Here is an 18164-nt window from a genome sequence, read left to right on the forward strand (position 1 = left end):
ATTACGTACAAATGCACTGCCAAGAAAAAGCAGTGCTTGTTGGGTCAGTATATCTATCGAAGTTTTCTCTCTTGGATCTTAGATAAACTGTAGGACATCGACCACCGGTGTTTTTTTTAGGTCCCAGGCGTACTTGTTTAACATACGTTCCACTGAATTATTTTACGTTTTAGCTTGCTTTGAAATAATAAACAGTGTTCCTATTAAAATTATTATTATATTTTAATCAAGTTAAACATTTAAAATCACGTTGGTACACTTTCTTTTAAATGTAAAATGAATGAAATCTTGACAAACAATTACATCTACAGACATGTATATATAAGACATGACTGTCAATAAAACACATTTTAATTAAAATTGTTTAAAATATCATAGTACTGGACGATAATCCTGAAAATTGTCAATAGTAACATTCTACTACTAAATGTAAAAATATAATGTTGCACAAATCTACATGTATTTTTGGTGAGTAATTTATAAGGACCGTGTAATATATAAAAAAAAAAGATCAAATGTTATTTTAAAATGCACCTTAAATAGTGCATTTAAGAATAAAATAACACAAATTTGTTTCTCTTCAATTTGGGGTGTCGATAGAGTGAGCATTGAGCAGAGTAAGATATTTTAGACTGCAGATACAATTCATTGTTTGAACAGAGCTTTTTCTTCTCGTGGTGTTTTGATTTTCCCAAGCTGCACAAATTTGTTTCCTGAACGCAGTGATGAAGTCACTTGAACCGGAAATACAGAGAGGACATCCATTTGTAGTATTCGTTCGTTAGTAATAATCTCCTCATCCGATTCTATCTGGAAAATACAAACTACACACAAGTTGAACTTTCAACATATAATCATATGATTCATGAAACAAAGATTAAACAAATTTCCAGAGATCAAGTAGAGATCCGTTATGTACTTGGGGTGTTGTTAATATCAGAGAGAAAACAGAACAGAATGAACTAAACGGAAATTATTTACTTAATGGCGATATTCTATGTGAATTGTTTACTGTAATCCAACATTAAAAAATGTCAATATGCTGTAACATGTATATATTCAATTAAACAAAATCAGTTGACAAGGTGCAATTTATGGAAACATTATGTATATTTGGTACTTTTGAATTTTTTTTTAATGAATGCAGAAAAAATATTGAAAAAATTGTCAAAAAATATGGGGAAATGCATGTTCAAGACTCTATTAAAAAAAAAAAAACTGGCTGGTAAAATTACATAAACTATATTTTTTGTTAACTATATATAAATATATAACTCTAAATAAATGTTTAATAAAAGTTTTGTAAACTGAAATTTTTTTTTAGAAAATTTCACACAAAATTTCATATTTTTGTGAAATCTTTGGAGGTTGTTTGAGGAAAAAATGTAATATTTTTGTATATTTTCTATGTATATCAATAAGACTTTCTCATTTTATAATTCCATCAGATTTTCTTAAATTATAACAAAATATAATGTATTTTGGCGCATAATTTAATAAATTACGAGATTGAACTTCATTGCGCTAAAATTTGGTTGTTGAATTTTTTGACCTTGTGAGCTGAGGCTCTCCGTTGACAGATAAACGTGCAAAAGTATAAATAGTTTGGCCTCTGTAGTAACTTTATCCGTTGTTTAATTTGTTCAAATTAAAAAAGAGTTTGTTTGGACACAAATTTCTAAAACACTGGGTCTATCATAAAGCAATAATATTGCTCAAATCTAAGTGACTACATCTATATCGGTGACTGATTTATAAGCACGGGATACTTCTTATAAGATATGCAAAAGACAGATCATATGCTTGTTTAAAAATGACCTTATAAAGAAAATGTCAGAATATATTAAGGCAAATTAGCTTCTTTAGAATTGAATGGCAAAAGTGTCGATAGAGTAAGCCTGAGGTAGAATAATATATTATTGACTGCAAAGTACAAATTGTTGTTTCGCGCGGTGATTCTTCCTGTTGTGTTTTTAATTTTCCTCTACTGCATCAATTAATTTAAAGGTTTCTCGGAAGAATATAAATGAATTATTTTTCTAGCCACTTCCTTCCTGTTCTCAAACATTAGGTCATTTGACCCGGAAATAGCGATACGGCATGCGTTGGCAGTATACTTTGGTAAAAAAAAATTGCCATTATCACATTTAAATCAAATGCTTTATTAATCATGATAATTATTAAATGCGCATTAAATGTAGATAAGTTATTTAGTGTATATTTCTTGGTTTCATACACGCACATTACAACATTTAGTTCCTTTTTTGACATTGTAAAATTTGTCTACGGATTTTTCCCGTTTTCCCGATTAGGAAAAAGAGCACACGGCGGGTGTGAACGGTTAGCAAAGGATACTAACTCCTCCATGGCACCTGATCTTACCTCTGTTTTTTAGAGGCCCGTGTTTGCTCTTTTGTATTTTTTGTTTGGACTTTTGATTTTGAACACTCTTCCTTATCATTACATGTCATGTCACAATGTTGCAAGCACCGACTGTGTTTGTTTGAAATTCATCAGGGTAATACATTCCTGCTATCATATCCACTTCCGTGTATTACATGTACTTGCAGGTACTTTTGAACACTGGAAATAGTTTCTGATATTTACGCTGGTGTCAATTAACTCATACATAATTATAAACATGACGTCATAAATATGACATCTCAACACGTTAAATTAAATTTACACAGTAATAATTGCTCTTTGCTTTTTGGTAAATTTATAAAATGAAATATTTTTTGCAAATATAAGTTCTAGGATATCGGGAAGAGGACACAATTTTATCATGAAGACAGGAATATACATAACAAAACCTTAATGAGTTATACATTCTGTGTACACAATGCATCATATGTTTGTGTTATACATGTTGGTTTTGAAAATACAATTTGCGATTGGTAAGCTAGTTTTTCTCACATAAAAGATGCATATAACTGCGTAGGATGTTAAAAATAATTTATATTTGTATCAAACTGCTTTTAAAATGTCGATTCTTTTAAATTGTTTTACAGTTTGTGAGGTTGGGAGAGTTGGATCAAATTGTGATGTATATTGTCCTTATCCAAATTACGGAAAAGATTGTCAGTTAAGATGTCATTGTAGCAAGGAATACTGCAATGCAGATATTGGATGTGAATATACACGTATGCAACAATGTTAATTAACTCCTATCTTGTGTATTGAAATCTTAAGACTTGATTAAGTGAATAATGTAATTTTAAAGCCTACAAAATTATATATCTTTAGTTACGACTTCCATTTTTTCTCGAACAAAAAACATTTGGAATGCAAATTTAACAAATTATAATAATCCGATTGAAACTTATGGTAAGATCTATTCAAATGATTTGTTAATTGTAATTTGTTTTCAAGACGTTGATTCCTTGCAATTTGAATCTCCCATGCCTTTGTTTTATACAATGTTGTAAACAATGTTATTATGTAAATTTTCCAAACGTACATGGTTTGTTGTAATTATAACAGCATTGTGACAAAATAAGTTTCTTTTTTATTGAACTATTAAAGTTTTATTTTTAAAGCAGGAAATAGATAAAACAGTTTATATGCACGCTTTCTATTTATTCTGGTTAAAAGATGGGTCTTTTTTAATGAAGAAGTTAGCGTTTAAAATAGTTGCTAGTTTACAACTGAACGTAAAAGTTATTTAAAACTATTGATAAATAATAAAAGACATTAAAATACATTCCTTATTAAATTCTGCTATCAGCTCCAAATGTTGGGATTATTAGGTATATATGCTACTGAAGTGAACATCATTCAGTTAGATACGTTAGACATTGTCATTTTTAGAAATGGTTTTTTTGATTGTCCGATTCAAGGTTCTGTGCAAGTTTCATATTGATCTTTATACTAATAAGTTTTGTGTAAATTATGAATCACCAATTTTACCAGTTATGACTAAAGACATACGGTTAACTGCTAACATTTTGCCAATTTGCTACTATGATATTGAGGTCTAGGGATGGTGCAAGCCAGTTAAATTTGTGAATTCTTTTTTCACGTTTCCATGTATGTCTTTGTTTGAAAATTTCCGAAAACTTTGGCAATAACAGGCCATAAATGAAAATCTTATAGTTTATTATATTTCAAGGAGTTTAAATTGCCATTAACTGGTACAGTAACATCAATGCCATTTAAAAAAAAAAAATAAGCATCTCACTTTCAATGGCGATTTGCGTTGGTTAAGACATAAGGGCTTCCGCTTCTCGGATGTTTTCCTCTACAAACTAACGGAATTATTCTGCCCAATCACCACCTGTGTTTTGTCCGAAAATGTCACTTTCTTCCACTGTTTAGATTACCAATGACTTTTCCTTCGACAATATATAATTTTGCGTTTTTAGTTGACTTGTTACCGTCAGCATTAAAAATAAAATTTGAGGCGAGGAAAGTTGTGATGACGTCAGCTATGTGTGTTGCAACACTTTTTGCCCTCAATGTATATTTTGGTCAATTCTTATTCGTAATAATCATTTTTAGAATATAATATTTGTAGGATAGGTTGATCCAAAAAGGATCAATCACATCATTTTATAAAAGCCCCCTCTACAAAACATATCATAATATGATAGTGGTATTCTTTGTCTAATAATCAATTTGATGTGCGACTCCTAATGTATAGAGCCATTTTTGTGAAAGCATACACTATATTTGATTTTACAAGTAAAATGATATACAAAGTAAACAAATAAAATGTTGTGTGTCTTTATTGAATTATAATTACTTCGTTTCTTTTAAATATAAATTAACATTTTCAATGTATTTCATACAATATGACAAAGACGTAAAATACTTGAAAATATTGGATTAAAAATAAAACATATATTTTGTTGTTAGAGATATGGGTGAATTAAGCGAATTTAGGAGAAATAACCAGTACTTTTGGCGGCGTACAAATGTAATAATACGCCATCATATTCAGAAGACCTTTCAATGGACATACCGTCTTTGTGATATTTAATATTATCTAATTCTATTCCCTTGGTTTTGAAGTTGATTAAACATTACTTTATCTTGCAAGTTACCCAAATGCGAATGTACATATTTTATTATTCAAAACATGCTTATTGTTAGTTAAATCTCTACAGTTTTGTTTTGTTTAATATGTTGTTTCAGATTGTGATATTGGGAGAACTGGAAGAAAATGTGAAACAATTTGTCGTTATCCAAATTACGGAAAGGATTGTCAACTCGTTTGTAATTGTAGCCAGGTGGACTGCAATCCAGCTTATGGATGTCAAAGAAACTACGTTATTTTTTTATTTATGTTACATTATTGGTAAGTTAGATAAAACGATCTTACCTATCCTATTTCATTACTAATAGCTAGTACATAGATTGATCATTTGAACCTTTGTTTGTTAGATTATAAAGAGATAATCAACTGATAAAGTTTCATCTTAGGAATATAAAAATTCTTTAAAACATAGAAAAGTGTCTAACCTTTTAAAGTGAGCATTGAAATCCATAGAAACGTATATTTTCTAACTTACCTTTTATTACGAGTCATCTTTTTTTCGATTTCTTCTCAAAAGTTGCATAAGGCTCCTTCTTACAAATTGCCAAGCAATTCAGAATTATTATTCATTTCCAAATTTTTTTTTTTTTATTTTTATCTATGAAAGAAAGACAACTCTGTAAAAAAGTTTTTTCCCCAAAGTTTATTATATTAATTAGCTTTTGCCTCTAAAACTCTCTATCATTTAAACCACATTCCATCCATCCAACTGGCGAATAAATAGTTTTGCATTCTTAATAAATTATTGTCAATATATGGATGAATTTCACCATTACCCTGTTTTCCTAATTATTTATTTAAAAAAATGTTGAATATTTATTCAGACATCGTGAATTTTGTCGTTTCTATTTAGCATGCAAGTTTATTTTTCGTTTATAGTTTAAAATCTTTTGTTACATCTATAATTAAATGAATAAATTTAAAGCAGCGCTTAAACGTTTTGTACTTTTAGTAAGTTCCAGAAATATTTTTAATCCCACTCCATCCGAATACATCAGTCCAAATGATACAACAGTTCAGGTCACAGAGAAAAGTAAGATTATATAGTTTTTTTTACTTTTTTTTTATATTTAATTTGCGCTTTAATTATTCAAGTAATTAATATAGTACATGTATCATTTTATGTACAAGCTTTTTACTTTCCCGTACATTTACCCATTAAAGGCTAAAACAGGGCGGTTACTAAAGGTTGTCAAAAAATTTAGAAGCAACATGTTATATTTAACATTTTATATAAAGTGAAAAATATACGCTTTTTCTTATTATATGATGTTGATTCTGTACAAAACAAAGCAATGGTATGAAGGGGTACGTGTACTATAAAATAAAAAGCTCTACACCAAATATTTTATTCGTCTTACGCAGATTTATGATTACAATTAGGCACATTTTACAATTTTGTTAAAAGGAACAGAAATCAACAAAAAGCAATTTGTTTATAATCCATGAGCCATCATTTGTTTTTCTTATCTGTTTTCCAGGTTTTCAAGGGACAATTGGCATCCAAAACAGTTCAAGAAATGCAACCAAGAAAAAAAATCAGACGTACTTCCAGACAATAAATAATACAATTTTTGTTTGTCTGGCAATCATAGCAGTGTTGTTATATGTATCACATATTTGTTTAACAGTACACAAGAAAAGGTCCACAGGCAGATCTTGTTTTACAAACAGACAGTCAATATCCCTGAGTATGTATAACATATAAGATAAACTTTTTTGGTTAACTTAACCTAATTCCAAATAGAGGACGATGTTCTGACCACTTATAACGTGGTTTTTTTCGGAAATGATTATTATTTCCACCTAATGTTCCTGTTAATTGTTTTCATTCAATATGTTGTTTTATTGCCAAACTTGTAAAATTCAATAAATGATTTCTTGTTCTAAAACAACCAATCTCTTTCTTTCATACAAATCAAAGTGTGCAATTTATGTTTAAAAATATAATATACAAGTACACACATCAAACTGGCCCAATTTTCAGTACTCTCAATCTTTTAATTTGTTTGTTTGTTGTTGTTGTTTTCAATTCGGTGTGAACGCCATCCGTAAGGTAAAGATAAAGGCTGTATACCTTACATAATTTATAACGTGAAGGAAGTTTAATTATAGCCATTACTTTTAATCTTGTGAATTTTGTTTTTCCCAATTTAGAAAAAAGAATTTGGATATCCCTAATTAATTTTGAAACAAAATTACAAAACAGCAGAATTATTGTCGAGGATAATTTAGGAAAAAAACAAATATAATGAGATCAGCAAATGAATCCTGATAAAGCAACTGTCCCTTAAAACAAATGTATATGATGTTATGAAATTGGCTAATGCGTTATTAATATCAATTGGTTTGAATTACATATTTGACCCTTGAAACCAACACCAACTTAACGAGTAACATTTGAACAGTTAAACATTATTTTCCACATAATTTGCCAGTAAAACATGGGCGATATCCACTGAATGGAATGTGAAGGTTTTTTATAATTTGAATGAAAATCCGAGTGTTACAAATCGTTCAATATGTTGTGTCACGTTTTTATCAATAATTCAAATTTAAGACGGAACTTTATACCACATCTGCATGTAGTATATATTCAAGTTATGTTGCAATGTAGTGTGACATTTTTAAAAAAAAAATCTATTTTTCATCGATTTGAGTTTCAATACTTTTTTTCTTACTTTAAAACGGTATTTCCAACTAATATTTTGTGCATATTTCATTGCCCTATCATTGATATAATTATATATAACTTTTATTTTTTTAAACGAATATCCATTCAAGGTGTAAATACTTATAATAATAGTAACGTTCAGTCACATTCAGAAGAAAAAATTGCGTGAAGTGCTAAAAATTGAACTCGGGAAGGAAGCTTACATAGGTAATGAAAAATATATATCTGTTAGATTTTTTTCACAAAAACGTTTATGTAACGGGAAAAAGGCATTTTTAAGAAATAAGTTTTCTGATAAATAGGGAAATGTGTCCAAAGCTTAATGAGTGTAATTCTAGTTTACACTTTTGCGTCAGCAATGTGTACAGCTATCAGAGCATACAGAACACCGTTAGGTATATCAAATATTTTACTAGTTAAATTCTAAAAATGTTATCAATACATTCCGTTTACACATACATTGTACAAATAGAAAACAGTGCAAAACATGAATAAAACTTTACTCAAATGTCAATGTAAATAAACAGTAATTAAACACATAGTTTTGTAGTTTTTTTATGTTAATGTTTTTAAATAGGGTTTTGTTTAGTTGTATGTAAACAAGTACATGTGTAGAGTTTTTTAAAATACGTAATATCTTTTGTCGAATTCTGAAGTTTATAAAAGGTAGTAATTAATTGGACCATATACACTTTCATAATAATCTTTTTTGAAAATTAGGAAAACCCTATAAATAACTTTTTACCCGATTAATAATGTATTTGTTTGTCAATATCGATGTAACCGTCTTCAAATTTACTGTTAACCAGCTACTGAATGTAAACAAATGCATACAAATTATTAACTGAAGTTCGATATTTCTTGTTTCGCGCACAGCAAATTTTAATCGCAATTGATATTGATTCAAATCTGATAATCTAATAGTACATGTAATTTTCATATTTAGGTGGTTCGCCGACAATTTTATAACCAACTTCACATCATTCGCGAAAACGAATACAGTTTAATTATTTATTTTATTTTCATAAACTTATTCAATATCTTATACGGTGTTCCTTAAGCTCTCTGTTAGTAAGCTGTTATCAAAATGCTCATTAAATGTATTTTCGTTCACTCATCTTACAGGTAAATGCTTTTTGGTATATGTTATAAAGATTTTAGAAAGTAATGTTCCAATAACGCAAAATTGGTAGAATTTGTGTGGGATAACTTAAGTAGCTTATGTAATAATGTCTGATTTTGATAGGACGTAAGATTATATAGAACATCATATCAGTGAGGTAGACAAAGAATACAATTACCTTCTTTTTTGCTTGCGAATATATGAAGTACTATTGGATGCAAGCTTAAAAAATGAAAATCAAACAATTACCCATTTAAAATACATATAATATGTAATTTGAAAACATGAAAATACAACAAATAATTAAAACAAGGGTTCCTTAAAGAAGGCAGGCACAACGTTTAATTTTTGCCCTTACAAGTAGCAAGACATGCAGTTGGAAAATCTTAAATCACAAGTTCCTGTCTCATTAGGAAATCAATATTCTGTCGCAACTTCACCAATATGAAGTGGGACAGATGAACTATACAAAGGCCAAGTTAAATATGAAGTCAGGAATTTGAAAGTAAAACATTTGCAATAATTAGATCGATACTCTAAGCATATTTTACCTTAAGATATTCTTTAAAAGGATAAGGAAGAAAAATATTTGCGCTCCTTGGCTATATAGAGGATGAGCTATAAATTCAATTTTTGCCAATAAAACTGATATATGTATCAATTCTGGTCATAAAAGGAATCCAGTTTAATAATGTCGGTACAAATATTACTCGTATAAGAAGGTGCAAAAAACACTATGTAGAAATATTATAATTAAAAGTAATCGAAAATAACTTTTTAAAATAGTGGTATTAATGGTTATACCATCTATATTAATGATTTTTATCATTTATGTTTTTTACAGAGACTGACAAAGTAAATAGGAATTCCCCATCAATTCTATAGAAAAAGAGCATAATTAAAGAGAAAAACTGCGATTTTACCAGGAATAAAGAGATGTTTTGTGAATCAGACTCCGGGCCGGAGTTAGTGATATTAAAACCGCCATTTTCATGTATAAAGGTTATAAACACATCATGTATAAGGTTATAAACACATCATGTGGAGATCAAATTACTGGCCCCTCAATAGTTAAGATGGGCATATCAGATCAGATGATTATAGCACATTGTCTACTTTTATTTTAAATAATGATGTCAATAGAAACAATCCACAGTTTACTCATTTTTTCCGTTTAATTTGAATCAGTAAATTGGAGTAATAACTCTAATCAATTTAGACTAGAATTTATACTTAAATAGAGTTCGTCGATGAGCAAAATAATAAATATTACGATTGATCTTTGATGAATGAACGACCCAGCAATGGATTCCGAAATCGTTGAATTCCAGTACGAACTGGAATACTATTACAGCATCACATAAGCGAAAGAGAGAGTGAGGGGGAGACAAAAAAGAAAGAGTGAGAGAGAGAAAGAACTCATTTTAATTAAGTTAACATGTAGTCAAGATTTCAAAAGGTACCGCAAGTTCCTTTTCAAAATGGAAGTACACATTTGAAATAAGTTAACATGTAGTCAAGATTTCAAAAGGTACCACAAGCTCCATTTAAAAATGATGCTACTTGCCTTATAATGAAAAAAATGACTTTTAAATGAGTGCCTTATTAATGAGAAAAAAACAGATAATTTTTGGATAAAATTTAATTAAAAATCAATCTAATAAAAATTATTCTTTTTTTACCTAGTAATAGTATCAATAGTGAAAGAGACCTTATTATTTTATGCAGATTTTCCTAGAAAAGAAACGTGGTGATAAAATGTTCAATGTTAGAATGTTCTAGATCGAACGTCAACAAGAAAACTACAAAACAGGAGCAGAGAAAATACGTCTACAAAAATGTGATATGGAGGAGTTTTTTTTCTGCAATGATCGCTATCTTCATAACTTGCACCAAAGACATTTATTTTAATTTACATCTTTTTTCACAATTTACAAATTTATCCAAAAAAAGAAAAAAAAATAACTAAATATTGTTAATGTAGATCAGTACGTTACCTTACAGCCAAATCGTTTTCTATGGGAATTTGAGTCTGACCTTGACATGATTAGTTCGGGCAGTCCGTGATTTTTCTTTGGTCGGTGAAGGTTTTGACCAATCGATAAACGGGGCGTGTGGTGTAGGACAGGATGAATCTCTGCCATTCAGTTAACTGAAATGTGACTGATCGGTTACTGAATGACATAGCTGTGCCATTCAGTCACCTTTCTAGACCTTTCAGTTAACATTCATTTGACTGAATGGCAGAGGTTCATCCTGTGTAGATTGCAGTCCTGTCATTTTCTAAGCTATGAATTATCAATCAATTTTTGTAAGAAAAAATGGGAATCATACTTGGTGAATGTAAATGTAGAGTTTTGATTTTTAGTTCTGCTTTTATTTTTTCTGTTGGAATAACATTTTAACTATGCATATTTTAACTGAGTATACTTGATATGTGCATGTATTATTTTAAACTTTACCAAAGTACATGTATGTATAAACACTTAAAATAGTGATATTTAGTCGCAAATATAGGGAAGAATGTTTGCATTAAGTGCGGAAAATCGGTTTCAGGAAGAAACCCTTTTGATTAAGGAAAAGTATCTTTATATATGTTTGCGATGCGGTAAAAAAAGTATTTTTAATACAATAAGTGGTGTGAGAGAATGTGATGAAATATGTCCAGACTTTACCATGCATTATCCTTTTTTACTTTGCCTTGTTTGTGCGTTGTCAAATGCACAGCTATCAGAACAGAACCCAGTCAAGTAAGTCATAATTTGGGTTTTTTGACGTTCGTCTGAACAGACCTTTTGTTTTTTCTTATCTTTTATTAATACATGTAATATTTTTCTCGACAAAGTTTTGTAAGCGATTTTTTAAAACCGGAAAGAATATTGAAACTAATATGAATTTAGTCCTATAGCAATTATTAATGACACGTGTATTATATATTTTAAGTTCCTTTAAAAAAAATATTGACTACTTCCGGTTTTATGGGTCGGTGAAAATCGTTAATGGGAATATCAGTGTTAAACTAAAATCACACGTCATTCGTTTTCTCAAAAAGTGTTCAAGTAAATGTTTCAATTGTTCATGTGTAATGACACATACAGTTCGCATATCGGAAAAAGTTATCGTTAGATAATTCGGAAGAATAAGGGATCTGCAGGGGACATCGTTCAAAACAGTCCTTTAGCTGTAACTTTTTTATTTTCATCCGATTTTTAAAAAAAAAGTTTATTGTTGAGAATAAAGAGTACAACTTAAAAAATATTTTAAATTTTTTAGTTTGTTCGCCCCTTTTCTTAATTTTCAAGCCTTATATATCAAAGATATAGAAAAATGTCTTCGCCTACATATTTGTACATCTAAACAAATTAAATCTAATTCTAAAATTTGAACGTTGTAACTAAAAAAATACACCAAATATTGCGTTTCATTCAATCATTGCAATATTCCTTGTAAAAACCGCAAGTACCGGAACCGGAAGTCCGATACCTTACATTTCATAGTGTAATATATTTGCTGTAAGACCGTTGCAAAATTGTATCAATATTTCTTCCAGTTTTCAAAAAAAAAAAAAAAAACGCTGACAGAAATCTGTCGAGAAAAATAATAATAGCTAGAACTTGTTTTGTCTCTAACAAAAAGTAAGGGCTTTTCGACATTCCCTTTACCTTTTTCATTTACAATGTCAAAAGAAAAATTCATCTCTAATCTATTTAACATTTCTGGTATTCTTGGTATAACCAGTTGCTTAGATAGGAGCTTATAAGTAGTGCAATGTGAAAAGAAAGATAACTCCAGAACTTTACAAGTAGCTACACTTTTAATTACAAAAAGAATATTTTTAAAAAATCATTTTAAAGTATGTATTTACAGTGGTAACAACGTTATTGTTGACAAACCAATCGTGTTAAATAGTTCGTGTAACGTGGGTGATCGTTCGTGTAACGTGCGGGATCGTGCGTGTATCAGGAAAATTGGTTTGCGTTTTTTACCGTGCGTGTTCGTGCGTGATCGTGCAGTTTTTTCCTTTTGTAACCTTTTTTACGGAATGCCAGGATTTATTCTGAAAACGACAAATAGGTTTTGTAAAACAATGTGAATTTAAACCTTTTTAATAGAAGAACATTGATTCTCTCTTTATTTTTTTTTTTTATAGAAGAACATTCATTCTCTCTTTCCACGTTAAATACATTTAGTATTTCCATAGCTCATTCAATCGGTCGGGTTAGTTTTGCATAATTGATTATATTCAATTTTATATCAAGCATTTATTGTGTTTTGACACATAATTTTAATCATATTAGCAAGAGCGACACGTTGAATGAAAGCGGTCAAGCTTACCCATGCCCCGTTTTAAACCAAACGATTATTCCTAACGTTTTTCTTTCAAATGAGAATACGATACGCATTCCTATCTGGTACATTGTATATTTATTTGTTTGAAATAAAAATTATTTAAACGCTTTAAAATTTAGAATATATAGAAGTAAATCAATTATGTACAGTAAATTATGAAAATATTGGATGTGAAAAATCGAAATTCTATGGAACAAGGTAACAATTTTACCTGTACCCCACATAATTAAATCGTACGTAAGGGAATTGGATTACATAAACAGTCAACTCGTATGTAAATAATTTTGAGCAGTTTATGCATTATCTTCTTTTCTATTACACCTAATTTTGTTAACTTATAATTGACGTTAATATTCGTTATGGAGACACAAACATTAATTTGTGTGTGAATCCTATATTGTGTATGAATGTGTTAAAAAATTTACTCGTTAAATATGAAACAGTGCATGACTAAAGTACATGCCGCTTTTCAATAAACACAAACATAAAGCAATGCAAATTAAAGCAATACGTTTCCTTAATTATAATCTTAAAAATTAATTTTGATTTTGCGTGTTTAATGGTGTAGAATCGTTCGTTTGCGTGTTTTATCGTTTTTATTCGTGTATCGTGAAAATTCAGTCAGTTAGTGATCGTCCGTGTATCGTGCGTGATCGTTCGTGTATCGTGCGTGATCGTTCGTGTATCAGAATCGTGCGTGTCGTTTGTCAACAATAACGTTGCTACTACTGTATTTCTCGGTCACAAAACTTGGTATGCCTTCAGTATTTAAAGCACAAATAGTCTATGCATATCAAGTTTTGGGTCAGAGAAATAAATACTTACTTTTATATGATTTTTTGAAAATATTCTTTAAGAAATTCAAAGTATAGCTACTTATAAAGTTCTGGGCTTATCTTTCATTTGCATCACTTACAAGTTTTTATTTAAGCATCTGATTATAGGCGTTATTTTGAAATATATATATATATATATATATATATATATATATATATATATATATATATATATATATATATATATATATATATATATATATATATATATATATATATATAAAACTTTTTCTGACTTTTTAAATAAAAAAATTGAAAAGGATGTTCAAAAGCCCTTGCTTTTTGTTGAAGAAATAAACAATTCTAATTTCAATTGTCATCGTTTAAAACTTTAATAACGATTTTTGGTTTTTATTTGAATGATGATTAACCGTGTTTTTTTTTAAATCATTGTAGACCAAATACAAGTACACACCAGTGCAAAATATGGAATGAAATGTTACACAAATGTGAGGGTAAATTGTTCTTAATTATTCAATTATTTTATTGAATTGGTTTTTCGTGATATTTTATAACAGTTTTTTCCCTTCGAAACAAACTAGAGAGCAACCCCATTTTAATTTTGTAATCTGTAACTTTAAAAATACCTTATATCTTTAGTCGAATGAAAGTAATGGTTCAAATGTTAGAATAACGGATGGCTTACCTATTTACATGAAATATACTGACCTTATTTAACATTGTATATCTAATTGTACAGAATGCAATGTTGGCTTCCTTGGTATCAACTGTTCCTTTCCTTGTCGATATCCTGGCTATGGCAGCAATTGTCAAAATCAATGTAACTGTCTTGAAATTGACTGTCATCCAGCTACTGGGTGTAAAGGTAAATATTAATATAATTTGAAAATTGTTGCTTAGAATACATTATTGTAAACGATATTGATTCAACGGTAATTAAAATGATTGAATACGTGTCTTTTTTCATTTTAGATGGTTTGCCGACAACTTCATCACCAGCTGCAGTGTTGATATCCTCCAAGCAAGGAAATTCTCCTGAATTATTTACAACAAATAAAATAGGTTTTTTCTTACTCTATTTGTCAAATAGTCTTGTTGTATAAATGTATCTTTTTTCATTCCGTTTATTACAGTGGATTTATGTTTCAGAATGTCCTGTAGGGTATACAGGAAATCAATGTGATATCCCCTGTCGATATCCGTCTTTTGGTTACCTGTGTCAGTTTGCGTGTAATTGCAGCGAAGAACGATGCAATTTCACAAAGGGATGTGATGGTATGAAAGGTTAAAGTTCTTTTATTTTTCTAATACTACTCAAGAAATTTCAAAATCGACAACATTGTTTGATTGCAAACATTAATTTAAAAAAAAAGTGTAAGCGATAAGAAAGATGTCATAATTCCGAGGATAATCTACCTGTAATGGGTTTGCTATTAAGTTTACAACTACATGTTATATCATCATTAACAAACCTTAAACATCCTGCGTAGTAAAAGATCGAAATATTACATGCTAGTTAATGAACGTCAATGTTAAACACGAGAGGAGAGGATTAATCGTACACCTACTCAAAGAACACATAGACCTCCCGCCAGCACTCTCCAGATTGAACTGATGAATTCTTTTGCGGTATGTGTTTGAGACTAACCAATAAAGAACCGTCTACACACCGGAAAACCAAGTCTATGTTTTTGACGTCCAGCAGCAGGGTACATTACTCAACTAACCCTCCAAACACCATTAACAAGATTTAGGACCAAATTGACCAAAAATGGAATAGAGTCGCCAAAACTAAGATAAGGGATTGTAATCGAAGTACGAGATAGCACTGCAATCCCTGCATTACCACTCACAAAAACATATGCACTCCATCAATGATTTGACTATGTCTGATTACGTTAAATAACCCGTAACTTGTTTTAAACGTTAGTGGCTGTATAAATCCGCTCTTGATTTTATTACATTTTTATTCCTAGTCTAAACTATTTTGAAGAGTATTTTTAAATGTATATTTAACGGTAACCGTTTATAACTGAATAATGCTTAATTTGTAGCATACTTTGTTTTAAATAGAATAGTTGATTCTTATGTGCAAACGTTTAAAGCAAAAACAAACATTTCAATTATAAATACACATGACAGTGTCTGACATGGTATATGTAGTTTAAAAAGAAGAAAACGGTTAATTTCTGTCATTCATTCAACTGAAATGTGACTAAATGGTAATTAAATGGCATATCTATGTCATTTATTTACCTTTCGATACATTACAGTAAATGTCAGTCAACTAAATTGCAGAACTTTATCCTGCGCAAACATTGTAGTTTCAGATTGCTTGGAAAGAAATAATGGGAGTGAATGTGAAATACTATGTCAGTATCCTACGTTTGGTGTTGGCTGCCAAAGCCAATGTGACTGCAGTGAAGAATACTGCGATCCCTTAATGGGTTGTAATGGTAAAGTGTTGTTTTTGCTGTTGTCGTTTTTGTATTCTTAGCTATTTATTTATTGTTTAAATGTATAACAATTGTACATATCTAAATCAATTTACGAACATACTTAGTACTAATTAATGTAGCTAAACTTATGATTTTGTTTTCTATTAAGCATTTTATGCACATTTTACTGTCTTCAACATTCATTGTCATTAAAGATTATCAGCAAAATATGGACAAACAACATGGATATACGAAATAAATCGACATAATTGTTATTTTAATGAAAACAAAAAAATACATTCAAACAAAGGATATATTTATGCTTCTCGAATGTACGATAATTTTATTATCCTATCATATATAATATAATAATACAAGGCCTTGTTTTGATTTTATGTTACAGTGACTCCGACGCATTGTGCCGCTGATAAACGTATTAAGCAAAACGAAGCCATGTTTTACATTACAATAGTTCTTGCAGTATGGGCGGCTGTCCAATGTGTGATATATTTTTGTCTCTCGTGTGGATTGGTATCGTGTAATTTTGATAAAAAAAATATCATGTAATTGAATAAAATGATTTATATGAAATATTACACGGATACAAAAGTTAAATTGTTGGTATATCAATACATAATTTGGTTTTGTACTATATTTTCGGATAGAGTAGAGCAACATTTTACATCGAACATTCATAAGATTTAAAGACATTTTAATTGTTTAAAATATGTCCTCAACTGCTATATAACACGCTTTTCCTGAGTGATAACAACTTCTTAATGTCAAACTGATACAATTAATTGTATGATCCATGTGATACATTTGTATGTATTATTCAGAAATGTTTCACCTATTATTAATAAATGCAAAGAATATATCTGTGTTTGAGTCAGTGTTTAAATTAAGTCTAAGAACGGTAACATTGTTTTTCGCTGACTTATGTTTGAACTGTTATGACACAAGATATTATCATCGCCATAAACATTCATTTGCAGAAAGATGACCCAATGAAGTAATGTATCCTAAATGAGTGTTTTCTTGGAAGTACTTATAGCGTGAGCAGTAAACACGTGTTATGACTAATTTCTACTTCTCTCTCTCTCTCTCTCTCTCTCTCTCTCTCTCTCTCTTATATATATATTATTTTTTTCATATATTTTGTTAACTTTTTAAAAGGTAAATAAACGAGGAGACGAAAGGAGAAGTACACACATAACTAGCTACATGTATGGACTGAGATTTATGTGAGAAAATTGTCTAAATTTTGGTAGAATGTTCCTTAAGTTTGCTATCATCTTAATCGTATTTTTTTTCAAAATCAAACTCGTTGAAGGGATAGAGCGCTTTTAGATTTTAAAACAATGATAATATGTCCGATCATCAAAAATGTCTTATTTATAATTCTATATATACACTGTATCTGTGCGTTTTCAAACCACAATTAACGATGTTAGTTAAGTAAGGAATTGTCGATATTTGTCTGTTTCTTAATACATCTATCTAATAAGATTTATTGTTTCATATTATCATTTATGAATGTTTGAATTTCAAATATTACTACATCGAAACGATTTTTGAGAAATTAAATGAAGCTGCATTGAAATTTATACTAAAATTATTCATAACAAACCAACTTAGGGCTGTAAAAACATTTCATCTAAAAATTTCATTCATACACAGGGCGAAAAACCATCTTTAAGCAAGTCCTTAAAGGTGGCTTAAAGGTGACTTAAAGGAGCTTACA

The 18164-nt window shown here is 29.6% G+C and overlaps 1 protein-coding gene across 2 annotated transcripts; it reads left to right on the plus strand.

Moving 5' to 3' along the window:
* Positions 1-11451: 11451 nt before the first annotated feature.
* Positions 11452-17174, plus strand: LOC109620533 (cell death abnormality protein 1-like). 2 transcript variants are annotated; one of them, XM_066071429.1, is made up of 7 exons: positions 11452-11585; positions 14418-14476; positions 14722-14847; positions 14955-15044; positions 15132-15266; positions 16307-16438; positions 16824-17174. In XM_066071429.1, exons 1-7 carry the CDS (start codon positions 11512-11514, stop codon positions 16985-16987), a joined length of 780 nt encoding a protein of 259 aa, XP_065927501.1. In that variant the 5' UTR covers positions 11452-11511; the 3' UTR covers positions 16988-17174. The 2 variants fall into 2 exon arrangements, with proteins under 2 accessions (XP_065927501.1, XP_065927502.1); XM_066071430.1 differs by having other exon boundaries at positions 15132-15257.
* The last annotated feature ends 990 nt before the right edge of the window (positions 17175-18164 follow it).

This window comes from Magallana gigas, chromosome 9 (genome assembly GCF_963853765.1).
Source record: "Magallana gigas chromosome 9, xbMagGiga1.1, whole genome shotgun sequence".
NCBI classification, from domain to species: Eukaryota; Metazoa; Mollusca; class Bivalvia; order Ostreida; family Ostreidae; genus Magallana; species Magallana gigas.